Source organism: Miscanthus floridulus, chromosome 18 (genome assembly GCF_019320115.1).
Source record: "Miscanthus floridulus cultivar M001 chromosome 18, ASM1932011v1, whole genome shotgun sequence".
NCBI lineage: Eukaryota > Viridiplantae > Streptophyta > Magnoliopsida > Poales > Poaceae > Miscanthus > Miscanthus floridulus.
The window spans coordinates 132,259,425-132,287,181 of NC_089597.1; the positions used below are offsets into that span (position 1 = coordinate 132,259,425).

General features: G+C 44.8%; 1 protein-coding gene and 1 pseudogene across 1 annotated transcript; both read left to right on the top strand.

The window, feature by feature from the left end:
- The first annotated feature begins 17,397 nt into the window (after positions 1 to 17,397).
- On the top strand, positions 17,398 to 21,132 carry LOC136520661 (translocon-associated protein subunit alpha-like). Its single transcript, XM_066514261.1, has 8 exons — positions 17,398 to 17,592; positions 18,523 to 18,684; positions 18,873 to 18,923; positions 19,653 to 19,741; positions 19,912 to 19,989; positions 20,107 to 20,310; positions 20,669 to 20,740; positions 20,830 to 21,132. The coding sequence occupies exons 1-8, from the start codon at positions 17,520 to 17,522 to the stop codon at positions 20,875 to 20,877; spliced, it is 777 nt and encodes a 258-aa protein (XP_066370358.1). The 5' UTR covers positions 17,398 to 17,519; the 3' UTR covers positions 20,878 to 21,132.
- A 497-nt stretch (positions 21,133 to 21,629) lies between these two features.
- LOC136521262 (putative F-box/LRR-repeat protein At3g42770) lies at positions 21,630 to 25,953 on the top strand (annotated as a pseudogene).
- The last annotated feature ends 1,804 nt before the right edge of the window (positions 25,954 to 27,757 follow it).

Consider the following 27,757-nt stretch of genomic DNA (forward strand, 5'->3'; position numbering starts at 1 on the left):
TGCTCGGTCTCATTCTTAACCCTTGGAGCAAACCTACATGGTTTAAAATTGTTTAGGAGCACGGCACATAGCTTGTCTTTTGATTGTTCATCTAATATGTGCCAAAGTCTAAATTATAGATAATTTCTCCCTAATATCATCTTTGAAAATGATTCTCACATTCATGAGATGTCATCTTTCAAGTGGTATTATTGATTCTAAAATCAATGTGCATGTCTTCTACAAGTATCCCACACTTATGTGCATAAATTTAGGAGGAGGTTACTCTACAAGTTGGATGCTTTGAGACTAACACCTTTTCAAGCTTATAATGTGTGTAGTAGTCTCATTGCAAGAAAAATAGAGTCCCCAGAGTTAAGCATCATACTTCAAATATCCACCACCTATTGCAAAGTGGTAGAAATCAAATTGGTTTCCACATGTGGTATTTCTAAACCGATATCATCATGTTGATTTCATATTGATATTTATATGCTTTCTCCATGCATTATATAGATTAAATTCCCTTGAGCAATAATTTGCCAAATATGCATATGCCTTGCTTTCTACCATATGTATGCATATATTTAGGGGGAGCTTAATCTATATAATGTGAGAGTCAAATTTTGTGACATATTCCACTCTACACACAAAGGATCACAAAGTTTGACCCTCTCTTGTGCTACTAATGTCTTTCTTTTCGGTGTTTGATTCCAAAGGGGAAGAATTTAGAGGACCATAAGTAAGCATTAATTTGTAGGGCCATAAGCTAGATCATAATAATTTACAAGTGGTAATGGTCTATGAAAGGATCAAGATGCCCAAGAGGGGGGGTGAATTAGGCTAATTCTAAATTTTCTTGCAATAATTAAAACCTACGGTTAGCCCAATTAACCCCTTATGCCTAGAAAAGTGTTTCTATCAATATAACGCACAAAGGACTTGCAACCTATGTTCCAAACTTACTCTAGCATGGCAATTCTATGAATGTAAAAACAAGTATTGAATTGCTCAAAGTAAATGCTCAAAGTAAATGGAGAGAGAGGAACACGGCGATGTTTTGCCAAGGTATCGGAGAGTCGCCACTCCCCACTAGTCCTCGTTGGAGCACTCGCGCATGGGTGTAGCTCCCCCTTGATCCGCGCAAGGATCAAGTGCTCTCTACGGGTTGATTCTTCGACGCTCCGTCGCGGTGAATCATCCACAACCGCTCACAACTTGAGTTGGGTCACCCACAAGCTCCGCCGGGTAATCACCAAGCTCCCAACACCACCAAGCCGTCTAGGTGATGGCGATCACCAAGAGTAATAAGCATGAACTCTCACTTGACCACGCGAAGCCTAATGAGAACAGTGGATGCACACTTTGCTACTCTTGATTCACTAATGAGGCTACTCTCTTGGATTCTCAAATCTCAATCACCTCACTAGGACCTTGCTCTTCTTGGCACTCATAAACGTGCTTCTCAGCTATTGGAATGAGCAAAAGTAACTCCACACACGAGTGGAGCTTCTATTTATAAGGCAGCCTAAAAAATGAATCGTTATGTGCCTCTACGGGGTGACTGGACGCTCCGGTCATGTTGACCGGACGCTCTGGTTAGTTCAACCTGCACACCAGTGTTTAAGTGTTGACCGGACGCGTCCGGTCCTATTTTTCCTTCACTGGATGCTTAATGTACTCGACCGGACGCTGAACCCCCGGGGTCCGGTCAATACTGACCGGACACGTCCGATTGAAGAATTCCTTCTCTGGAACCTTACTGGAGTCGACCAGACGCTGGTCCTCAGCGTCCGGTCACTCGACCACTCAGCGTCCGGTCACGCCAGACGCAATCTCCTTGATCAAATGAACTGACCGGACCCTGCGGCCAGCGTCCGGTCGCACCGGAGCCAGCGTCCGGTCAGTATTTGACCCTCCATTCACTTCCAACTCTCGATCATATGTGAATGAAGTTTGCTCCATAGGATCATAGGGCTGTTGTGGAGCTACCTAGAGCTAGTTTTAACAAGTGTGCACCACACATAACTCACTAGACTCATCTAGGTCAAGCTACCTATCCATACTCCCCTTAATAGTACGGCTAAAGGAAAAACAAAGTCCTAAACTACTCTAAGTGTTTCTCCAACTCCAATCGACACTTAGAACTAGTCATCTTTAACCTTGTCGTCCATCCTTTGAAAACCGAAATGATTTCCATCGTAGGGGCATGACCACCTTGATTGCCCAATTGATCTCTATTACCATGACCTAACTTAACTGCCTCTGCAAAACACACGTTAATCATAGTAATCTTGTATTGTCATTAATCACCGAAACCCAACAAGGGGCCTAGATGCTTTCAATCTCCCCCTTTTTGGTGATTGATGACAATACCACCTCGAGTATGTGAAAGAGTGAGGTTTTTGACATGCTTGGTTCATATAAGCTTTTATCAATAAGAACCAAAGAGTTAAGCAAGCTTATATGACCCAAGCCAACACGATGTACACAAAGGATATGAAATAAGCATGAGTACAAATAATAAAGCTCATTTGCATCGAAGTATAAACACAGAAGCAAAAGCAAATGAGCATAACACAAGAGATATGATATATAAAGGAATTCAAAGTAGAAAGCACACATGTCATATATCACGGTCATGTAGATATCACTATCACATATATAAAGTTCAATGCATGAAAGTAAACACACGAATGCATAATAATAGTGTATCACACAAATAAAACTCCAAATGCATATGATAAGCTAATAATAGATAACTAGCTCCCCCTAAATGTCGCTCCCCCTAAGTCTATATACTCGAACCCTCTCCCCCTTTGGCGTCAAACACCAAAACCTAAGGGTCGGTCGGTAGGGATGCAGCGGACGAGTCGGGCGCTAAAGTACGAGGAGCAAGCTGGAACTGGGCGCTGTCGTCATCTAACCCTGAGCTCTATACTGACTGACCCTCTATGGCTGGAAGCGTCGCTGAAGCGGTCTGGGTCAGAGCTGGGGCAGGTGCTGCTTGTGATGCTGCTGGTACGTCTGTCATGGGATCTGAAGATGCGATAGAAGAAGGGAGTCTCTGAGTAGTCATGGCGACGGGAGCTGCTGTGGAAGGACCTGGGGCATGCATATGTGGCGGTGTAGGCATCCCTGTCAACTCGCTAAAAGATGCTCTAAGACTCCTAGAGACTGACGTGTTAGGCACAAATAGCGAGGATGACTGATCCGGTGTGAAGCCCGTTTGAAATGGTGTGAACTGTGGGGCTACCACTGGCGAGGATAACCACTAGGACACCTGTACTATAGGAGAAGCAAACTGAGCTGGAGGCTATCCCTAACTCTGAAGCCCACTGGGCTATACAACTGGAGTCATCATAGTGGTAGTAGGCTGACCAATCTGAGGCGAAGGCTGTGGCTGTGGGGCCCCAATGGCTGTCACAACATGCTGCATGAATCCCAAAAGCTGCTGCTGCATGAGTAACTACCGTTGATGCATCTGCTGCTGCTGCTGTTGGAGGACCTACTGCTATTGCTGGAACTCATCCTGATGAGCCTGAAACTGTGCAAAGTTGGCAGCGGTCTCCTAAGCCTGTCTAGCCTGATCCTGCTGCATCTGCTCAAGAATAGCAATCAAAGCAGGGTTGGTCTACGGTGCAGGTGGAGCAGAGCTGGAACTACCAGCCTCTACATCATGTCTACGTGGAGGCATCTGAGGAATAGGCAGGTAGTCATCATCCAAACTGTCACTAGACTCGCTCCTCTCCTGCTGAGCCTCAAGCTGCTCCTCCTCAGTAGCGGCTATGCCTCTGATAATCTCGTCCTGCTGAGCTGCGGACTCTAGTACATCTAGACAATGGCGAGGCTGAGTGGGTGCCTGTGGTGTGCTATGCCTGATCCTCTATGCCATGTTATAAGCTGGAAACTCTGTGGTGGCACCTCTGTACTCTGCAACCATCTCTGTTGTCCTAACTTTCACAACCTTGAGAATAAGGAATGTGATCCAATGTGCATATGGAAGCTACCTGCGACCCTTGAAGCCCTCAGCTATAGTATCATCCATCTCTGATAGAAGGAGGTCCCAAATATCAAACACTGTCTGCTGCATCAGGGCATTGAGGAGCCAAAGCTGGAGGCAAGTCAAGCCCTCTCTGTATCCCAGCCTAGGAAGTAGTGTCCTCCTTATGATAGCCTTTAGCACTCTAGCTATAGGAGTAAGGTCACTGGGGTTCCTCCTCGATCTCTCACCAAAGGGCTCCTTGAAACAGTGTCGCACAAGATCTGTAGGGGGCACCAAACCATCATGAAGATGTCTAGGAGGCTCTTGCTGTCCATAACAAACCTCATGTAACCTGACAGGCTGCTCCTGTAGCCTCAGTATCTCCCTGGCCCTCTAACTCATTATCCTATAGTCTCTGCCTCTGAATGCAAAGTGTATAAAGTTATGATGCGGGTCAACGTAGAGCGAAGCATAGAACTGCCGAACCCAAGATGGTACATACAATCCTATCTAGCTAATCAGATCTGTCAGCCTCGGCAGATATGTAAGGTAGGGGTGAATATGCTCTCTAGCTGCTGTGACTATAGCCTCTATGCTGTAGACTCTCTGAGATCTAAAGACTACCCCACTGTTCAGATATGCATTGAAGAAATCTTTCTGGAGCAGTGTGTAGAATCCCTCATATGCTCTCTCATCCCTCCTCAGAGGAAATCACACCTCAAACTCTACAAACCTCAGCTGCTAGACCTGCTTGGCCGTGGCAGCCCTCAAGTCAAGATGGATCACCAGAGGCGGACCCTGTGGTCTAGGTAGTGGATGTGATCCCCTCTGCTATGTCAGCGGCCTCGGTGAGACTGGAACACGGGTACGACTAGAGCGACATAGCTAGGGCTGTGGTGCCTGCTCGGTCTCCTCTGCCTGCTCTCCCTCCTAAGGCTACACTGTCGGCTCTGCTAGCGGGGGTTGCTGCTGTGGCTCCTGCTGGGACTCCCCCTAAGGCTGAGGCTCCTCAATAGCCAGACGTCGTCCTGCCATCATGACAGTCCTAGGTGGACCACCATGAAGATGCTCAATACGCTCAAGTTGGCTCTGCACCTCTAGTGACAGATGATCTGCTATAATAACTCCACTACGAGTACCTCCTCTCTCGGCACGCTCTGTGGCCTCTGCAACTGCTGCTGCTCGAGCTGTCTCTGCATTTGGGTACTTCCTCTTCTTAGATGCAATCTTCTTTGTCACCTTGCCTTTTGGATCTGTAAGCAAGCGAGGCAGAGGCCTTCGATCATCATCTCCTGGACCACCACCAACATTCTTGGTGCGAGCCATCTGATCTGACTAGAACCACTACCGTTGACAAGATCAACTGTCCACTGACACTTTCGAGGCTTGGCCTCGATCCGTACTCACGAGCTTGGCTCCAAGTTGACTGACAACTGCCACATGATCTCAACGGCACTGACTCGCTGCACGATAGAATAGATGGATATACAAATAAATACGATATATCTAATAGATGCAAAACCCTATGAGAGCAAGCAATGTAGGTACGAAATTGAATCGACTGGCTTGCTACCTGATGAACCGACGACCCAAAGAAAAGGAGAGAAGCTTCACGCGGGGGAACCACCGAATCTAGGGTTAGGGTTGGTGGTGAGCAGTTAATCGATAGACCTAGATGCAATGGAGAACAATGCTTTGAAATCGATTTAGGTTACGAGCGAGGCAATGTGGGTTAGGAGCTAGGTCAAGGGCAATGGCATTAGGTCAGACCCTTACCGACGCTGGATGTGGACGGTAGAGAGGCGGCTCTAGACCACGGCGGCGCAGGCCACGGTGCGGGACCTCGACGGTGCTGGAACGAAGACATGACGACGCGCTGGGTGGTGCAGAGCAGGGCGCGGTGATGCTGCGAGCATCGGCGGCGATTGCGGCATGGGGAGCTACGGTGGTGGCGCGGAAGGCGGCGATGGCACGGTGGCTCGGGAGCGCGGCTTGGCCGGGAGGCGCGCGTGAGAGGCGGTGGTGGAGCTGGGCAGCACAGTGGCTAGGGCTTGTGGTGGCTCGGGACGAGGGAGGCGCGACGATTTGGGTAAACGCGCAACGGGATTAGGTAAATAAGGGTCCCCCGACATGACAGAGAAGGAAACAGGAAACAAACCTAATGCTGCACGATATCTACTGACCGGACACTCTGGTGGTAGCGACCGGACGCTACCACCCAGCATCCGGTCGATTCCAGAGAGGTCCAATTCCTCTGGAATCACGACCGGACGTGTCCGGTGGACACCGACCGGACACAGCCAGAGTCCGGTCAACTGAGCCTTCGTCTTCTTCACACGACCGGACGCTAAGACGTCATCTGACCGGACGATGAAAGACAGAGTCCGGTCACTCCTTTGCAGCAAGTTCACCTCCTATGAACTGACCGAACGCTGGACAGCAGAGTCCGGTGCAGCGTCCGATCACTCTTTTCCAGCAAATCTTCAAAGTTCTTTCGCGTTGCCTGTTCCCAATCAAGTCCCAACTTGAATAAGATCCAAATAAACACCAATTGGGACTAATGTGAGTGACCTCTCTCAAACCCTCAAGTTTTTCAAAGTATTTTGCCTTATGCTATAATTTTTTTTATGAAAATAGGCAATAAAAGGGCAACTGGAATATAACGACAAAACAACATTCATGCATATCTAAGGTTAAGCTTCTTCACACGCTTTTCGGTGGTTATCTTAACCATGTTAGACAAGCCCTATATGCATTACCAAAAATTAAACATGTTGTATATTACAATGAATGCAAGGGACAACACAAGCTCATCATTTAGTGAAGTTACTAAAATCAAGTACATTGAGCTCAGTCTACAATCTACAAAATGTAGCCTCATCTAGCGGTTTAGTGAAGATATCCGCTAATTGATCTTCGGTTCTTACACCTTCTAGTGATATATTATTTTTAGCAACATGATCTCTTAGAAAGTGATGGCGGATATCTATGTGCTTGGTGCGAGAGTGTTGAACCGGATTATTTGTAAGTTTTACCGTACTTTCATTGTCGCACAAAAGAGATACTTTCTCTAGAACTACACCATAGTCTAGCAAAGTTTGTTTCATGTAAAGTATTTGTGCATAACAAGCACCCACGGCAATGTATTCCGCTTCGGCGGTGGATAAAGCAACACTATTTTGCTTCTTGGTGGACCAAGACACAAGTGATCTACCAAGCAAATGGTACCCTCTGGATGTGCTTTTTCTATCAACTTTGCAACCGGCATAATCCGAATCAGAATAGCCAACTAATTCAAATATAGCTCCTTTGGGATACCAAAGGTCAATGCTTGGTGTGTGCTTAAGATACCTAAGAATTCTTTTTACGACAATTAAATATGTTTCCTTACGACTAGCTTGAGAGATGAAGATGCCTTCTTTCATTTGCTTGATTTGAAAACCAAGAAAGAATATAAGCTCACCAATCATTGACATCTCGAACTCCTTTGACATCAATTCACCAAATTCTTTGCATGAGTCTTCATTTGATGATCCAAAGATGATATCATCAACATATACTTGACAAATGAAAATATGCCCATCAAGCTTCTTGGTGAATAGTGTGGTGTTGACCTTCCCAATGGTGAAGCCCTTCTCAATGAGGAAGTCCCGAAGGCGCTCATACCAAGCTCTTGGGGCTTGCTTAAGTCCATATAGTGCCTTAGACAACCTATAAACATGATTAGGATATCTAGGATCTTCAAACCCAGGAGGTTGATCAACATAGACTAGTTCATTAATAAAGCCATTTAAAATGTACTTTTCACATCCATTTGATATAGTTTCATTTCATGATGTGATGCATATGCAAGTAGGATACGGATGGCTTCTAATCTTACAACCGGTGCAAAGGTCTCTCCAAAATCCAAACCTTCAACTTGGAAGAACCCCTTTGCAACTAGTCTTGTTTTGTTCCTCACAACAACACCTTGATCATCTTGCTTGTTGTGGAACACCCACTTTGTTCCAATGACTCTTGCACCTTTTGGTCGCTCTTTAAGAGTCCAAACTTCATTACGAGTAAAGTTATTCAATTCTTCATGCATGGCATTGATCCAATCCAGATCTTTAAGAGCTTCTTCTACCTTGGTAGGCTCATAGCAAGAGACAAAAGAGCGATGAGCAATAAATGAAGCAAGTTTTTAAGATCGATTCATTACACTCTTTGATGGACTCCCTATGATGAGATCTTATGGATGATCTTGTAGGAGAGGTGTATTTCTTCTATTGACCACTTGAGGAGGTGGTTGTGGAGCATCAACATCTTGTGCTTGTACCACCATTTGCTCATGGGAGATATAAGTGTCTTCATTTTCTACTCTCCCATCTTTTTCATCATCTTGTGGCACACTTGATGAAGAAGGTTGATCAATGAGTTGTATATCATCTTTTTGCTTGATGTCTTCCACTAGAATATTCTTCATAGCCTCCCTCAATGGTTCATCACCTACATCATTAAGATTCTCATGTGCTCCTTGGGAGCCGTTAGATTCATCAAATTCCACATCATATGTTTCTTCAACCAAGCCAGTGGCATGATTAAATACTCTATATGCTTTGGACTTTAATGAGTAACCAACAAGAAAACCAATATCACACCGTCTTTGGAACTTCCCTAGGTGTTACCGCTTCTTGTAGATGTAGCATTTGCAACCAAACACCCTAAAGAAGGAGACATCCGGCTTCTTCCCATTGAGCAACTCGTAAGGTGTCTTGCCAAAGAACTTTTGAAGGAATAGACGGTTTGATGCATAGCATGCGGTGTTGATTGCTTCCACCCATAGAGCTTTGGGGGTGTTGTACTCATCTAGCATTATCCTTGCAAGAGTGATTAAAGTCCGGTTCTTCCTCTCAACTACACCATTTTGTTGAGGAGTATAAGTTACGGAGACTTCATGCTTGATCCCAACTTCATTACAATAAGCTTCAATGTTTGTGTTGTCAAATTCTTTTCCATTGTCACTTCTTATCTTCTTGAGCTTCACTTCAAATTTATTTTGTGCTCTCTTGGCAAACTTCTTAAAGTAAGATGCAACTTTGAATTTGTCATGAAGAAAGAATACCCATATATACCTTGAATAGTCATCAATAATCACAAGACAATAAAGATTTCCTCCCAAACTCTTGTATGTTGTTGGTCCAAATAAATCTATGTGAAGGAGTTCTAGCACTCTTGTGGTTGACATGAAAGCTTTGGTTGGATGAGTATTTACAACTTGTTTGCCGGCTTGACATGCACTACAAAGCTTGTCCTTTTCAAACTTCACATCCTTCAACCCTCTCACCAAGTCATTCTTTAGAAGCTTCTTGAGTGAGCTCATCCCAACATGAGCAAGTCTTCTATGCCATAGCCACCCAAGTGTTATTTTGGTGAATATGCAAGTTTTCAAATTTGCATCTTCGAAGGTGAAGTCCACTAGATATAAGTTGTTGTATCTAAATCCATTGAATATCACTTGATTATCATCTACCTTGGATACAACAGCCTCCTTCTCGGTGAATAAGCATTGGAAGCCAAGATCACATAATTATCCAATGGATAGTAAGTTGAAACTCAATAAAGCAACATAAAGCACATTGAAGATGGAATGATCATTTGATATTGCCACTTTGCCCAATCCTTTAACCTTGCCTCCAAATGTTATTTTCTCTTGTCCATCTACCTCTTCATCTAATGAGGTGAACATACGAGGATCACCGGTCATATGTTGAGTGCAACCACTATCAATAACCCAATGACTTTCATCGGTCTTGTAGTTCACCTACACACAAGAGATTTAAGCTTTAGGAACCCAAACTTGTTGAGGGCCCTTCACCTTATCAACAAGTAACTTAGCCACCTAAATCTTCTTAGGCCTATTCTTGTTAGGGGGTCCTAAGAACATGACTTTCATCTTTCCACTAGAATCCTTTCTAAGCATGTAGTGAGTATTGAAGGCAAAGGGTCTAGCATGCTTGGGCAAGGGTTGAGGCGGTGGAGTTTGGCACTCATGAGCAAAGTGGTCTTCTTGTCCACACTCAGAACATCTCTTTGGCTTGTTGAACTTTAGCCTTCTTCTTCTCTACACTTTCCACATATCTAATGCCACTTCTAGCCATCTTTATGACGGTGTTCATGAGTAGCTCACTTTGGAGGTACTTGCCTCTAGCAAACTTGCTCAACCCAATCTTAAGATGCTCTTTCTCTAACTTGAGCTTCTTATTTTCTTCATTTAGAGCATTATCTTTCTTCTCTTCCTTAAGCTTCTTGTTTTCTTCATTTAGAGCATCATCTTTCTTCTCTTCCTTAAACTTGCTCAACCCACTTGCTTGCCTTTGCCAGTAGATCCTTGCTCAATGCTCTCATCAATTAAATCATCACATAATGTAGCTATATCAATCTTAACAATATGGTTAGTAGCATCACGTGGCTCATTTGGTAAAAATTCTTGAGCAATAACAAGAGTATCATGATTGATCTTAAGAGTAGTGTATTCATCTTTTAGCTTATTGTGGCTAGTGATGAGCTCATTGTGCACCCATTCAAGTTTATCATATTTATCTTTAAGCTCTTTCTTAGAAGATTTGAGCTCCTTGAGTTTGGATGATATAACATCATTTGTTTCTTTAAGCTCAACATTAGCCTTTTCCAATGTATCTCATTTAGCTAAGAGTGAATCATTTTTAGCATCAAGCTTTTTATTTTTAGCTCTACTCTTTCTAATGATCTTAGTGTATTTTCTTAGTATTTTGACAAGATCATCATATGAAGGTGAATCATCATCATCGCTATCGTTATCATCATCACTAGCTTGCCCATCATCACTACTATCATCATTATTAGTTACCTTGCGTTCACCCTTGGCCATAAGGCATAGGTGTGTAGAGGATGATGGCGATGGTGGCGGTGAAGATGAAAGATCAATAGCAATGGCGGCCACCTTCTCATTGTCACTATCATCATCGGATGATCCACTAGATGAATCAATATTTGTGAACCAATCACCGACAATATAGGCCTTTCCACTCTTTTCTTCTTGTGGAAGTCTCTCTTCTTGCCATCTCTCTTCTTCTATGACTTGTTCTTCTTCTTTTCATCATCTTCTTCATTGCTTGAGTCATCTTTCTTGCCCTTGAACTTGTTCTTGAACTTGTCTTTTTTGGGCTTAGTGCATTAGTGTGCTAGATGACCAAGTTCACCATAATTGAAGAAATCTATTTTGGAGATTGGCTTTCTCCTAGAGCTTGTGAAGAACTTTTTCTTGCCATCGAACTTGATGCCACTCTTGTTTAGCTTCTTTAGCATTTTGGCAGCTTTCTTCACCATGAGAGCAAGATCTTCATCTTCATCTTCTTCATCACTTGAGCTCTCATACTCAAGTCTTGCTTTGCCCTTATCTTAGCTAGCTTTGAATGCTATGTCCTTCTCTTTCTTCTTAGTAGAGGATGAGCTATCTTATGGCGTGATGTGCATGTACATCTCATGAGCATTGATCTTTCTCAAGATTTGTGTCGGTGTAGCGGTAGAAAGATCACCTTAGTATAGCACGGTCATAATATGCCCATATTTATCAATGGAGAGGATACTCAAGATCTTTCTCACAACGTCGGATGATGACATTTGAGTAAGTCCAAGCCCATTGACTTCCTCTACAAGAACATTCAAACATGAATACATCTCATTAGCACATTCTTTGGGAAGCATCTCAAATGAATTTAGCTTTTTAATCACAAGATGATAGCGTTCCTCACGCTCACTCTTGGTTCTCTCATGAAGCGCACAAACGTCCGACCATAGTGTATGGGCGTCTTTGTGGTTCCTTACGTGGTTGAACACATCTTTGTAAAGGCCTCTAAAGATGGTGTTTCGAACCTTTGCATTCCACTTTTCATAATTAACCTCATCGCCTTGTAAGTGTGTAGCATCCCAAGGTTTTGGAAAGCCTTGTGAGGCGGCTCTAAGAATATCAACATCTAGAGCTTCTAAGTACGCTTCCATGCAGATTTTCCAATATAGAAAGTCATCTCCCTCAAAGATAGGAGAAGGTCCATCCCCGTGAGACATCTTGCTCTAAGCTATTAAGCTTAAAAATGTGAGCACGAGGCTCCGATACCAATTGAAAGGGTCAAAATGCCCAGGAGGGGGAGTGAATTGGGCTAATTCTAATTTTTTCTTGCAATAATTAAAACCTACGATTAGCCCAATTAACCCCTTATACCTAGAAAAATGTTTCTATCAATCTAACGCACAAATGATTTGCAACCTATGTTCCAAACTTACTCTAGCATGTTAATTCTATGAATGTAAAAACAAGTATTGAATTGCTCAAAGTAAATGCTCAAAGTAAATGGAGAGAGAGGAACACGGCGATGTTTTGCCGAGGTATCGGAGAGTCGCCACTCCCCACTAGTCCTCATTGGAGCACCCGCACAAGGGTGTAGCTCCCCCTTGATCCGCGCAAGGATCAAGTGCTCTCTACGGGTTGATTCTTCGACGGTCCGTCGTGGTGAATCACCTACAACCGCTCACAACTTGAGTTGGGTCACCCACAAGCTTCGCCGGGTGATCACCAAGCTCCCAATCACCATCAAGTCGTCTAGGTGATGGCGATCACCAAGAGTAACAAGCACGAACTCTCACTTGACCACGCGAAGCCTAATGAGAACGATGGATGCACACTTTGCTACTCTTGATTCACTAATGAGGCTACTCTCTTGGATTCTCAAATCTCAATCACCTCACTAGGACCTTGCTCTTTTTGGCACTTATAAACGTGTTTCTCAGCTATTGGAATGAGCAAAAGTAACTCCATACACGAGTGGAGCTTCTATTTATAAGACAGCCTGAAAAACGAACTGTTATGTGACTCTATGGGGTGACCGGACGCTCCGGTCATGTTGACCGAACGCTCCGGTCACTTCAACCCGCACACCAGTGTTTAAGTGTTGACCGGACACTGACAGGATCCGGTCACCACTGACCGAACGCGTCCGGTCCTATTTTTCCTTTACTGGATGCTTACTATACTCTACCGGACGCTGAACCCCAGGGTCCAGTCAGTACTGACCGGACGCGTCTGGTCGAAGAATTCCTTCTCTGAAACCTTACTAGAGTCGACCGGACGCTGGTCCTCAGTGTCCGGTCACTCGACCACTCAGCGTCCGGTCACGCCAGACGCAATCTCCTTGGTCAAATGAACTGACCGGACCCTACGGCCAGCATCCGATCGCACCGGAGCCAGCGTTCGATCAGTATTTGACCCTCCATTCACTTTCAACTCTCGATCATATGTGAATGAAGTTTGCTCCATAGGGTCATAGGGCTATTGTGGAGCTACCTAGAGCTAGTTTTAATAAGTGTACACCACACCTAACTCACTAGACTCATCTAGGTCAAGCTACCCGTCCATATCCCCCTTAATAGTACGGCCAAAGGAAAAACAAAGTCCTAAACTACTCTAAGTGTTTCTCCAACTTCAATCGACACTTAGAACTAGTCATCCTTAACCTTGTCGTCCATCCTTTGAAAACCAAAACGATTTCCATCGTAGGGGCATGACCACCTTGATTGCCCAATTGATCTCTATTACCATGACCTAACTTAACTGCCTCTGCAAAACACACGTTAGTCATAGTAATCTTGTATTGTCATTAATCACCGAAACCCAATAAAGGGCCTAATGCTTTCAGTCTACAAGTGGTAATTGTCCAAGAAATGAAGGATAGTGGATTATGGATTGCCTATGTAATGGGGAGAATTTGTAGGAAGCAAGGCTTAAATCCATAATACCATATGAGGATTTTTACAAGGGCAAGATAAGTTTTCAAGTGGTATCTTCTAGTCTTATAAGTAGTATCTTTTAGCATCATATAACATTGTCCCTTGTATTGCATCCTAGCAAGTAGAGAGTTTTTAAAATTTCAAATTTTTATAATTTGCTTGCTTTGGTCGTGTTGTCATCAATCACAAAAAGAGGAAGATTGTAAGGGAAATGGACCTTAGGCCCATTTACTTTGGATTTTGATGTTTGATGACCAACACAACCAATTTGGACTAATGAATTTACAAGTGATTGTTTTGTAGTTCAATAGGGTGTAAGACGTGATGAAAGGTCCTAATGGCTAGAGGGGGGGTGAATAGCCTAATAAAATTTCTACAACAACACTTAACAAAGTGGTTAGACAATTATGAGGCGAAGCGAGTGTTGCGCTAGCCTACTTAAAATACAAGCCACCTACCACAATTCTAGTTTAGATAGTGTCTATTCACACAATAGCAAAGACACTATCCTATGTTAGTGTGCTCTCAAAGACTAACTAAAGAGCCACACCAACCAAGCAAGCAAGCTCTCACAACTAGCTACACTAAAGAGCTTGTCAACTAGTTTGCGGTAAAGTAAAGAGAGTGATTAGGATAGTTATACCGCCGTGTAGATGAAGTACCAATCAATCACAAAGATGAATAACAATGGAGACCAATCACCTCAGAATCAAAGGATGAACACAATGATTTTTATCAAGGTTCACTTGCTTGCCGGCAAGCTAGTCCTCGTTGTGGCGATTCACTCACTTGGAGGTTCACGCGCTAATTGGCTTCACACGCCAAACCCTCAATAGGGTGCCGCACAACCAACACAAGATGAGGATCACACAAGCCACGAGCAATTCACTAAAGTACCTTTTGGCTCTTCGCCGGGGACAAGGTCAAGAACCCCTCACAATCACCACGATCGGAGCCGGAGACAATCACCACCTCCGCTCGACGATCCTCGCTGCTCCAAGCCGTCTAGGTGGCGGCAACCACCAAGAGTAACAAGCGAAATCCGTAGCGAAACACGATCACTAAGTGCCTCTAGATGCAATCACTCAAGCAATGCACTTGGATCACTCCCAATCTCACTATGATGATGAATCAATGATGTAGATGAGTGGGAGTACTTTGGCTAGGCTCACAAGGTTGCTATGTCAATGAAAATGTGCAAGAGTTCTCCCTTGAGCCGGCCATGGGGCTATAAATAGAGCCCCCATCAAATAGAGCCGTTGTACCCCTTCACTGGGTACTCTGCGTTCTGACCGGACGCTCCGGTCGTGTTGACCGGACGCTGGACCCCAGCGTCCGGTCGCTCGCAGACGACCACGTGTCCTGATTCCAACGGTCACTTGACCTGACCGGACGCTCCGGTATAAACTGACCGGACGCTGGAACCTCAGCGTCCGGTCGAGTACAGTAAGGGTCGAAACCTGGTTTTCCTCGACCGGACGCGTCCGGTCCACCTCGACCGGACACAGCTAGCGTCCGGTGGTAAACCCTAGCCACTGTCCCGACAGTCAACGCGACCGGACGCAGGCAGTCAGCGTCTGGTGCTTCTGGATCCAGCGTCCGGTCACTGGACCGACACTGGCATCAGCTCTGTTCTCACTTCTATCTTCTCCACCCTTGCTCTAATGTGCCAACCACCAAGAATTTGCATCCGGCGTAATAGAATATAGGCATTTCATTTTCCCGAAAGCACCGAATCCCGCCGAGTACCTTGTGCACATGTGTTAGCATATCTTCACAAATATTATCAAGGGTGTTAGCACTCCACTAGATCCTAAATGCATATGCAATGAGTTAGAGCATCTAGTGGCACTTTGATAACCGTATTCCGATACGAGTTTCACCCCTCTTAATAGTACGGCTATCAAACCTAAATGTGATCACACTCTCTAAGTGTCTTGATCACCAAAACAAAATAGCTCTTATGGTTTATACCTTTGCCTTGAGCTTTTTGTTTTTCTCTTTCTTCATTTCAAGTTTAAGCCCTTGATCATCGCCATGCCATCACCATTATCATGCTATGATCTTTATTAGCTTCTCTACTTGAAGTGTGCTACCTATGTCATGATCACTTGATAAACTAGGTTAGCACTTAGGGTTTCATTAATTCACTAAAACCAAACTAGAGCTTTCACGTGACTTGAACGAATGCGACGTGATAATCCGATGATCAACACCATAAGCAAGACCTTAGAAGCACAATAGAAGACCCAAGATATCAAGCAAAGTCCAAGCATGAAGATAGGAATCAAACCGTACGTAAGATCGCGAAGAAACGAGCTCACAGAAGTGATCGGACGTTGGACCGGACGCTGGTAGCACAGTGACTGGACGCCCCGATCAAGAAGCTCGGCAACAGCAGTGACCGGACGCTGGACTGGACGCAGGCGGCAGATTGACCAGACGCAGGACAACAAAGTCCGGTCAGTAGCAGAAAAGCAGGATTTCGTCCCCAACGGTTATTTTCTCAGTGGGGCTTATAAATAGACCCCCAACTGGCCATTTGAGTACGGTGGAGCTGAGAAAACATATCAAGGGTGTTGATACACCATTTTAGTGATCTCCACTTATATAGTGTTTAGTGATTCATTAGGTGATTAGCGTAGGTGCTTTGCGAAATGCTTAGGTTGATTAGACCACCGCTTATGCGCTTGCTCTAGGTTTAAGCCTAGTGTTTAGTGAGATTTGTATACCTCTTACCACTCGGTGCTTGCGCGTACCATTATTGTACATTGAAGGGGCTTGTAGTCTTACGAGATCACACCAACCACGGTTGTGGTGTGGGCGCCACCATGTACCGGAGGGAACAAGGCTCGCGGCGTTTCGGCCGGAAGCTTGATATTAAAGATGGCGGGGAGCATCCGGAAGAGGCTTGCCAGAAGGCACGTCGGAGACTCACTTGCGCGTGGGGAAGACCCGAGGCTATCCACGGAGTTACCCGATCGGGAGCTTGGCCCTTGCGAGGGATTCCTTGCGAGTGGCTCCAACGGGGACTAGGGGGAAGCTTGCGTGCTTCTCGATACTTCGATAAAAATATCGGAGTCGTCGACGGGAGTTTGCATATCTCTACCTTGCTCTTTAGCTTCCGCATTTACATTTATTGTTTTACTCTTTTTGCGGTAGAGATAGCAACAAACTAGTAAACCGTAGTTACACATTTAGATAATTTATCTTTTGCATAGTTTTTGCTATGGTTAGAAAAAGATGCTATACCTTAGAGTTAGATTTTTAAGTTGCCTAATTCATCTCCTCTTAGATGTCATAGTCACTACATAGGATTAGAAAAGAGGGACCGCTGGAGATGCTCTTATGCAAGTATGGCCTTGTTACATGATTAGGAACATAATCTCCTGTTTGGACACAAGACGCATATATATCGTGCATGAATTTCATATAGGGATTCGTATAATTTTCCAAAAAAAAGCACATGAACGGAGAACATTTTTCCGTGTTCTGAACAGTGCCTGAATGTGGTGCCAAACAAAACACGGGAAGGAAAAACCAAAGGCAGCAGCTGCCTGCGACGGCTTCCTAATCCAACTGCGTGCGTGGACCTCGTTGTGCTCACGCGGCGACTGGCCCCTCCTGTCCTGCTAGGTTGCTACTGCTACAACTACAACTAGTTGTACCTGCGCCGCGCACGCCCATCCCTTCGCGCACGCAACGCAAGCACAGACACGCGCGATCCGATCCGATCTGCGCCGGCCGTCCAGCCATGGCGACTAGGGTTTGGCTCACCGCCCTCCTCCTCGCCTTCCTCCTCGCCGCCTCCCCCTTCACCGCCCGAGGTACCCATCCCTTCCCTTCTCTCCTCCTTCGCTTCCCGCCACGCAGATCCGCCCCGCTAGTCGTGAATTCCGCGCTAGATCTGTGCGCGCCGCTTCTCCGGCGCGCGGAAATGGAGCTGATCGGGCTCGGCTGGGCTGCGGCGGATTGGGACTTTGGGCGTGCTCGGTTGGGGGTTAGACCGGTGGTTTTGAAGGGGGTTTGGGACGCGTTGGTCGGATGTACAGAGTGGGGTCCTAGATGCGACGGGTTGGGGGGTCTTGGGGAGCGTTAGTTGGCAGGATTTTGGGCGAAGTTTATGTGATGCTGACTTCCTCAAATGGGTGAATCTGTGCTTGCATGTTGCTAGCTAATCGTCTGAGGATTGGCTGTTATTGGAATTTTCCGGAATTTCTCGATAATGTTTCATTGCTGTCATGCAGACTGTAATTTTTCAGTTGGTAAAATTTTAAAAATACAACATCAGTGCCTTTTAGTAATCCCATGCGACTCTAACAAATGCTTATGAAAGTAGAAGCTGCAGTCACCGTTCACATTAGACAATTAAAGTGAGTAGCATGGGTTTAAATTTCAAGTACTCATCATGATGAACTGCTTGCACCACATGTCTTTTAATCAGCTAGGATAAGTTCTCTGTTTGTGTTCTATCATTGACTCACTTCTGCAATAATGGTCTTATTATGCCTGAAGCTCAAAGTGGATATTGTTGCTAATGCTAAAAGTTACTGTCTCTGCAAGTATGCTTTATCCTGTTGCTCAACCCAAGATTGGTAAAACTATTGAATTGGCAAATAGAATGTGTTTTATCTTCTGTATCTTGTTTAACAAATGTCTCATGTTGTCCATATCCACAGTTGATACAACTCCGCATACACCCTTCCTTCCTTACCATGTCTTTTGCACTGAATTGAGCTTTCCTCCCCTTTGCACAGTTGCTAGAGCTGAATCGGAGGAAGATGCTGCTGCAGCTGAGGTTGTTGAAGGGGCTGATCTAGGTATTGTGGGTGATGATACACAGGTTTCCAGTGATGGACCTTTAAGCCCTGCTCCTGGTGTAGAGACAGTAGTTGTCTTCCCCAAAAATGCTGGCAAAAGTGAGTATACTTTCAAGTAGCATCCATTATTTATCTTATAATTCACCATGGTCTCTGTATTTATCACTTGTGATAAACTCTAAACTGGACTCCATGAATACCTGCAGCATGTGATGTTCCTTTAATTATATATAGTCTATCTCATGATCACAGTAACCAATAATGCCTACCTTTTTATTTTGTTGCAGTTGTACCAGCAGGTGAAGAAACTGAATTACTAGTTGGTCTGCAAAATGACGGTAACCATAATTTTCCCTCCCATTTCTTTCTTTCTTTTCTCTTTCTATAGCAAATTGGCATTAATTCCCATTTATATACTATACAACTTTTCCTTTTTGCTGGTTGCTCATGTTGAGTCCCATCTCTAGTCTACCCCAACTTGATTGAGACCAAAAGGCTTTGTAGCTGCTTTGGGCTTTGCTTACATCTGTTTGTTCATGCAGAATTTGTTAACTGCATGCTTATGTGTTCTATGTATTGTTTTGTTAATGCGTAGTAACTCAGTGCAGGTTCATGTTCATTTCCATTTGTGGTAGCATGTGGTTCTAAAATTGATTTGGTTATTCAATGTTGGCCAGCTAGTTTGTATATTACTAGTTTTGTGTAGTCATCATGTTTGTTGTCACTATTGAAAGAAACTTGGTTGTTGTTGAACTAAATGGAGAACATAGATTGCAAGGCATGGTTGGCCCTTAAAAGACCAGTTTGATTTTTGTTCGATGGATGTTTCTATACTGTTCATCCCAAATTTAATTGTATACTTTCACTTTTAGTTGGTCATATTAGGTTAACCACATCCCCCCCCCCCCCCCCCCCCCCCCCCCCCCCCCCCCCCCCACACACACACACACACACACCAAAACACTTTTTTGGGTACTCTGGGCTTATGGTTTTATCGCCTTCACTATTTGGTTGACATGCTAATTCCTGTGTGCGCTTTTCATCCTTTGCTTACACTGTGTTTACAGGTGAATCAACTTTGAATGTTGTTGCTGTTCATTCAACTCTCCATCTTCCTTTTGACCATCGTATGTATGGCCAGAACCTTACTGTTCAGGTTAGGAAAGAAATTTAGTCTCCTTATTGTTTGTCATCTTTTATTCTTGCTGAAGTAACTGGGGGCACTTTTTGATATATACATCATCTGGCCATTTTTTTTGAATTAACTGTGGCACTTTTTAAAATGATATTAACAACTTTTTATCACCTGTTTTATTTTTTCTACAGAATTTCTTCAATGCATCAGTTCCTGTTTCTGTGCAAGCAACCTTCCCCTATAAATTCGTTGTGAGCAAGTTCTTGCAGGTGTGTTAAATTTTCTTTTACCTTTGAAACATTTCATTTCACGATATTCATGTGTCTTTTACCTTCAATGCATCAGTTTCTGTTACCATGTATATCTAATGTTTTGTGCCCTTGCAGCCTGGAGCCTATGATCTGGTTGGTTACATAGTGTATGAGATCGACCAGCACCCTTACCAGAATGTATTCTACAATGGCACTGTCGAGGTCGTTGAGGCTGGAGGCTTACTCAGTGTTGAGTCTGTGTTCCTCATCACCCTTGGAATTGCACTTCTTGGTCTCTTTGGATTGTGGGCATATGGCCAGGTTCAGCAGCTCTCGAAGGTAATCCTGTATTCTAAATTTCTTAGGGTAATCTGTACCTTTCTTCAGTAAATATAAGCTGTTCAGCATTCAATAAACCATAGTGAGGTGGTAATTCAGGTTGTTTCTTTGTGATTTACCTGAATCCCAGTACATTCAATGGTCAAAAGTTTACTTGAAGGGGTAATGTTGAATATTACTCTAGAGGTGGACTACACACCCCTACACAGACTGAAATCATACACTAATGCTGTGTGGTGCATAATTTTCGTATTTAGTTATCATCAACTTGTTTTGGCGCTGATTAATACCAAAATTCATTGCGTGCACTGATTTGTATATCGCTCTCTTTAAGTCATTTTTAACTAATATCTTGTAGAAAACAAAGAAGGCACCCAAGGTGGAGCTCGGAACCGGAACAACTGATGCCAACATGGATGAGTGGCTGGAGGTATGTTCTTGCTCAATAAACTGGGGTAAACTTCTTTCATGAAATGAGACCGTGACGAGTTGACACGCCTTCCCTCTTTTACCTTGCAGGGCACTTCGTTTGCGCAGAGAAGCAAATCCAAGAAGAAGCAGACCTGAGGCTCTCCAGACTAGTTAATCCTTGAGGATCTAGAATGAGGCATTTGAGGGTAGCCCTTCACAAGTGACTTTTGCAGAAAGATAGATGCGAAAGGAGGTGCTGAAAACTGTAGTTTCGTGGTCGAACATCTTTGTTGACACCATTTTCGACCTTGTGTACTTTACATGGAACTTCTCTTCAAACAAAATTTTGTTAAAAAAGGTATATGCTGTTGCCGCTGGGATTTCTGATCTTATGCGCACATTTTTCTGTCATGACCATCCCAGGATTTTCCTTTTTTGGGTTGTGTAGCCGAAGCCCGGCTGGCAAGCTGAAATTGTTTTGTGCGTTATTCTTGTGCTTGTTCTCCATCGCTTGGAATGGTTGCGTCACGCATGGCATTAGGCGAAACCAGCAAGTCGATTATCTCAAACGTTATTGCAAAGTCAGCAAATGTATTATAGCAAATGGGTTTCCTTTTTTCAGGCTGAACTCAATGTACAGACTTGAGTACTTCCTTCACTGACTAGTGACTGGGATTACCTCAATAAGCAGGCATAAGGGACGGAAATATTACCTCCGTTCCAAAAATAAGTGATGTTTTAGTTTGTTCTAAGTTAAACCATTTTAAGTTTGATGTAAAACCTCAATAAGCACAGACGGGTAGGAAATAGGCTGTTTTCTTTAACTTGAACAGGTAATGACCTGTTTGAAACCCTGAGGTGCTATTAATCGTCAAAAAAAAACTGAAGTGCTATATGGATCTTTATTTACTCCTATTTGAATCCTTATTTACTGTCTCCGGACTGATTTCTAAGGGCAGCTCTAATGGTGGTTTTACGGGACGAAATCAAGCAAAATCCTGAAACCTCCCGTCCCCGCTGCTCTGCTCTCTCCTCTCATATGCACCCCACGAATATTTTGGGGTCTTCGACTCTTCGTCGTCTACCTGCGCTGCCTTGCTGGGCGAAGACAGGATTCTGAGCACGCGCGAGCCAGGAAGCCGGCCCGCCGTCTCAATCCCAGCCATCGTCCTTTCATGGGGCTGCTGGCTCTAAATCACCTCATTTCCTTTCGGCGGCGGCGGCAGCAATGGGAGCGGCGTCGGCGGCCTGGCCAGATTCGAGACCCTAGTAAGCCCTCTCCACCTCTATTAAAATCCAACACCCCCCCCCCCCCCCCCCCCCCCCCCAAAAAAAAAAAAAAATCCTTACTTTGGTGGATACAAAGTTAGACTCTTTTTTTTCCTACTAGGAGACCAAGCACATTTTTTTTTACATCTATATATCCGAGCCCAGCAAAAGATTATTTTGCTGATACATAGAAAGACTGCCCCTTTCCTCTATATTCTTCTATAAGCTGGCTAGCTAATGTTTTCATTTGACTCTAAATACCACAAGGAGGCTCCATTGGAAACTTTGGTTCCCTGGAGATTTCAAGAGGGAAAAAAACATGCATCCAGTATTAATAGTAACTTTTTATAGAGTGCTCTTCAGTATCCAACCAAACACTACAGCGAGTAAGCATTGCATTAGATTTGTGGCCATGCGGAGAAAGTAGCATGTATGCCAATACCTTGTTTGGCTCAGTATAAGGTTGGTGCTGGGAATTGGGAGGAGGGCAATGGGGGCTGGGGCTGGGGCTAGGGTTCACTATCTCCCTGGTTGGTGCACTCCACTCCAGTGTTCATTTGGACTGTACATAACTGATAAAACTTGGGAAACATTGTAATCTCTTCCAAGAACGCATACATATGCTGACACAAGTGATGGGTTATGAAGCCTGTTTAGTTGCACAACATTTGGTTGACAAACAAATTGCACCTGCATATGCATCAGTGTGCTTTTCTTGTTCTATTGTCCTAACCAAGATGAAGGGCGGGCCTGGTGTAAGCGGTAGAGTCTTACCGCCTGTGACCGGAAGGTCCCGGGTTCGAGTCGCGGTCTCCTCTCATTGCACAGGCGAAGGTAAGGCTTGCCACTGACACCCTTCCCCAGACCCCGCACAGAGCGGGAGCTCTCTGCACTGGGTACGCCCTTTATTGTCATAACCAAGATGTGTTTAATTGCAGATGGGTTGGTTTCTTCATTTGGTAATGGGAAGAGATCTAGCCACAAGGATAATGGCAGTCCAAAAGGTGGAAACAAAACGAGATATTCAGGACCAGACCTCCCAGAGGTACGGTAATGCTGATAATGGAAGCCATATATGCAGATAACTAGAGGACACTAGTGCATTGCAAACAATTTCTTTACAGTGGAACATGTTGGATAACTTTACTGGATATACATGAGTGTTTATACTACATTTAAGTTGGCTGGGTGGGGAATCAAGGATTTGACTATCAACTGATATATTTGAAGCAGTAAAGAAACATCACCATGGCTGGTCTAACTGTATAAACTCGTGGATCTGTGCTAGCTTGTAAAATCTCATGAACCGATGAATGTGATCTTTGTTAGCTGTGCTATACTACATCACACCTCTACTTTGTCCAGCCTTTACCAGTTTACCCTCTAGCAGAAAACTGCCATTAGTATGTCATAAGGAGTAGAGCCTGTAGGCGTCTTGTTGCAATTTTTCTTATCAGATGTGCTTCTTTTGCTACGACTAGTTAACTACCTGTGGATTAGAAGGGATTCTTTAGTGGCAGATCGAGCCACTGTCGACAACCTCTGATGCGACCCCCTCCCCTTTTCTAAGCCTACACATTTGCCGTGGCTGCATCAGTATGTTCACACGAGCTCCTCTGCAGCTTTCTCTGTCACCAAGCTTAATGTTTCTCCAACATTACTTTTTCCAACTTTGTGCTCGTGACCAAATTAGCCCCCAGGTGTCTGACAAATATAACATGTGGTGCAGCTTCATTTGGCCTTGGTGATCGATAGAACTAAGACAATGAGGGTTGGGTGTTACCGAAATTTCCCTGTAGGAGAACAGGAGGTTGACAGGTTGTTGTAAGACACATTTTGTTTTTTTGAACCTAATAAGACAATATTTTTAGAGGTCATTATATTGTTTCTGGGTAGCAGAGCAGTGTTTTAAGCAGCAGGCATTAGTAGTAATAGGTATACTCCCTCCCTCATTGATTTTTGATGTTCAACTAACCAACATCAAATATTAAGGGATGGAGGTAGCATTTTTTTCACGGGATTTTGTTAGAGGTCAGTTTTATTTGATTTTAGTTGTGGGGTTGTGTGGCCCCTATAGTGTGAATAAATCACCACTGCAGTCTAAACTTGTTTATCGTTACCAAAATTTAACTTTTAGCCCATGCTTGTGCATGCAGGATATATATGGCGTCATATTCATTCCCTAATGCCACTCTGAGACGCTGCCCGTGCTGCCCTTGTGTCTCGTGCCTTTTTAGATTCTTGGAGATGCTGTCCCAACATTACATTCAGCAAAACATCACTGGGCTTGGATGGCAAGGATGAAATAACAAGGGATTTTAACAGCACAGTTGACCACATCCTGAAAAAACATTCTGGTGTTGGCTTGAAGAGTCTGAAGATTGAATTCTTTGGTTACAACGCCGACGCCCATTGTTATCTCAATAGTTGGCTCAAGAATGTTGTTACCCCAGAGCTTGAAGAACTCACCCTAGTGCCACCTCGTTACAACTCAAAATACTGTTTCCCATCCTCACTTTTATCTAATGGAAGTGGAAACTCAATTCGGCATCTACACCTTTCTCGGTGCACCTTCAGTAGCACTGCTGGACTTGATTGCTTGAAAAAACTGACAACTTCGAGTCTCCATCAGGTGCGAATCACAGGGGATGAGTTAGGATGCCTCCTTTTGAATTCCACTGCTTTGGAGGACTTGAATTTACTTTATTGCAACAAGATAGGTTGCCTGAATATACCTTTTCTTATGAAGCGGCTCAGCTGTCTCAGTGTGTGTGAATGTGACAAACTGCAAGTGATAGAGATCGAAGCTCCAAATATCTCCACTTTTCACTTTTCATCATATGGCCAAGTACAAGTCTCACTTGCAGGATCATTGCATGTGAAGTACATAACACTGAGCATGGAGTGTGCCATCTCTTATGCTTGTGTCAAGCTTCCTTCCGTTGTGCCAAATCTGGAAACTCTTTCTATTAGTTCGTCTTATGAGGTATTTTGTTAACTCTTGGGTGATTGTAGATTAGTGGATTCCTTGGTGATTGTAGATTAGTGATTCTGGGTGATTGTAGTCTAGTGAAGTGGTTAACTGGTTATATATTAGGAGTCTGAAACATATTTATGCAGGTGGTTGGCACACCGATGTTGCCGAGCAAATTCCTACATCTCAGGTTCTTGGGTATTACTCTATGTGGAGCTGCGTTTTCCAGTGCTTATGACTGCTTCTCGGTGGTTTCTTTTATTGATGCCGCACCTTCCCTGGAGAGTTTTGTCTTGGGAGTAAGTCATTGTTTATCCTGCAATGGTAACTAGTAATTTTTTCTTTTTTGTGTGTATCTATATGGCAGAACTATTAATTCTGGCATTTTTTTAAAAAAAATCTTCAGGTGTCACAGTTATGGATGCAGCATGGCTCGATTGTTGGAGATCCCTCGCCTCTGAGGCAGATGGCAGGACAACGCCACAACAGCCTCAAGACTCTGACGATCAATGGCTTCTGCTCCGCAAAGAGCTTGGTTGAGCTAGCATGCTATATTCTTGAGAATGCTGCATCACTTGATTGCCTTACATTGGACACCACCTTGGGTCTTCTTCCACGGTGCTCTGTTATGGTTATGGAGTCTGGGAAAACGCTCTTGGCCATTAGATCGTACATCAAGGACAAAGCCCCCCCTGCAGTTAAGTTGAATGTTCTGGGGGCCTTGTAGCTTGTGTCAGGATTTGCAACTCAAATTATTTCCGATTGTATAATTATGTGTAACATTAAGCTACAGTCCATTTTGAACAGTAGTTGTTGAGAATCTGAGTTGTTGAGTTACACTCTGAAAATTGTTTGTATCCTGTAATGCCTGACAACCACAACCAGCCTGTTCGCTGGTTGGTTTCTGGGCTGATAAGTTCGGTTGGTGCTGGTTTGTTGTGAGAGAAAAATACTGTACCATGGCTGATAAGCCCTGACTGAAACCAACAAACAAACAGGCTGAATATCCACAACGAAATGAAATGTCATTGTTTCTATCCTGTAATGCCCGACAATATCCACAACGAAAAACGAAATGAAATGTCATTGTTTTGTTTTTTTAAGATGGAAAAAACGACTTCATTGTCCAGGCAAATCGCTGGCCCTAAGACAGGGATTTCATCTCCATAGAATAGCGTTACACCCAGATGAAAGGATATCTTTACAGTTCAGACCTAGAGCTGCTATAGAATAGCGCTACTGAATTACAAGCCCTTGGGCAAACTGAATTACATAAACGGACATCTCCTGGACCCAGAGTACACAAAATCCCTCCTCGACCGATCTCATCTCCATCCGATCCATCCACCATGAGCATGGCGGCGGCGACGGTCACGCCGGGAGGGCCGCTGCTAGATCTGACGATGGCACAGGGACGACGACGGGGAGCTTGAGGTGGACCCGCAAGCGTCGTCTACCGACTCCACGCCGGCCTCAACCTCCAGCAGCGGCATCCACCTCTAGCACCGGCAAGCGCTCCTCCCCGTCTGTTAGTCGCTGAATTCTCACTCTGGGTAGGGAGAATTCTTACTCTCATCGAGAGAGGATGACACTAGGAGTTGGGGCAATTTTTTTTGTCTATTTCTCACACAAGCTCACACAAATGTCATACCAACCTGAGGGGTTGGGGTTACATATTTATAGGCTGCTAGCCAGCCAAGCATATGCCAAGATGCTAGTCTAAGATGCTAGTCTAAGATGCTAATATGCTGTCCTAGCTAAGATGCTGTCCTCTAGTCTAAGATGCTGTCCTCTAAGATGCTGTCCTCTAAGATGCTGTCCTCTAGTCTAAGATGTTGTCCTAAAAACAGAAAAACAGCCACAAGGACCATGACCATGTGAGCATCATAGCCCCACAAAGACCAACCACACATGAGACTTATCCATCATTCTCCCCCTAAGTCTTGTGTGTCGTCTTGTGGGAGAGTTGAACCATCCCGGTCCTAGAGCAGAGCTCAAGGAAGTTGATCCTCCCAAGGGGCTTGGTGAGCAGGTCCGCAAGCTGGTCCTTGGTGTTGATGTAGCTCGCCTTGATGCTCCCTTCCTCCAAACAGCCTCGGATGAAGTGGTACCTCACCCGGATGTGCTTGCTGCGTTCGTGGAACACGAGGTTCTTTGCCAGGGCCAGAGCGGACTTGCTGTCCACCCTGAGCTCCACCGCTCTAGTGTCTCTGCCGAGGAGATCACCAAGCAGTCGAGCGAGCCAGAGCGCCTGAGTCGAAGCGGTGGAGGCCGCTATGTACTCGGCCTCGCAGCTGGACAGGGCCACCACCTGTTGCTTGACCGACTGCCAGCTAACGAGGCACTTGCCGAGGAAGAAGAGGACCCCGCTCGTGCTCTTGCTGGTGTCGATGTCACCGGCGTGGTCGCTGTCGCTGTACCCGACGAAGTGTGCCGCCCCAGGGCACCTCGGGTAGTAGAGGCCGTGGTCGAGAGTCCCCGCAACGTAGCGGATGATCCTCTTCATAGCCTGCTGGTGCTCCGTCGTCGGTCGCTGCATGAACCGACTAACGTAGCCGACGGAGAATGCCAAGTCCGGCCGTGTGTGGGCGAGGTAGCGAAGGCTCCCCACAAGACGCCGGTACTGCGTAGCGTCCACCTCCTCCGTCGTGCTGTCGCGGCTCAGCTTCAGCCTCTCCTCCATCGGAGTGAGAGCTGGGTTGCAGTCGGTGAGCCCAGCTAGCTCAACGACGCGCTTGGCGTAGGCGGTCTGTCGAAGCGTGATCCCGGAGTCATCCTGGTGCACCTCGATTC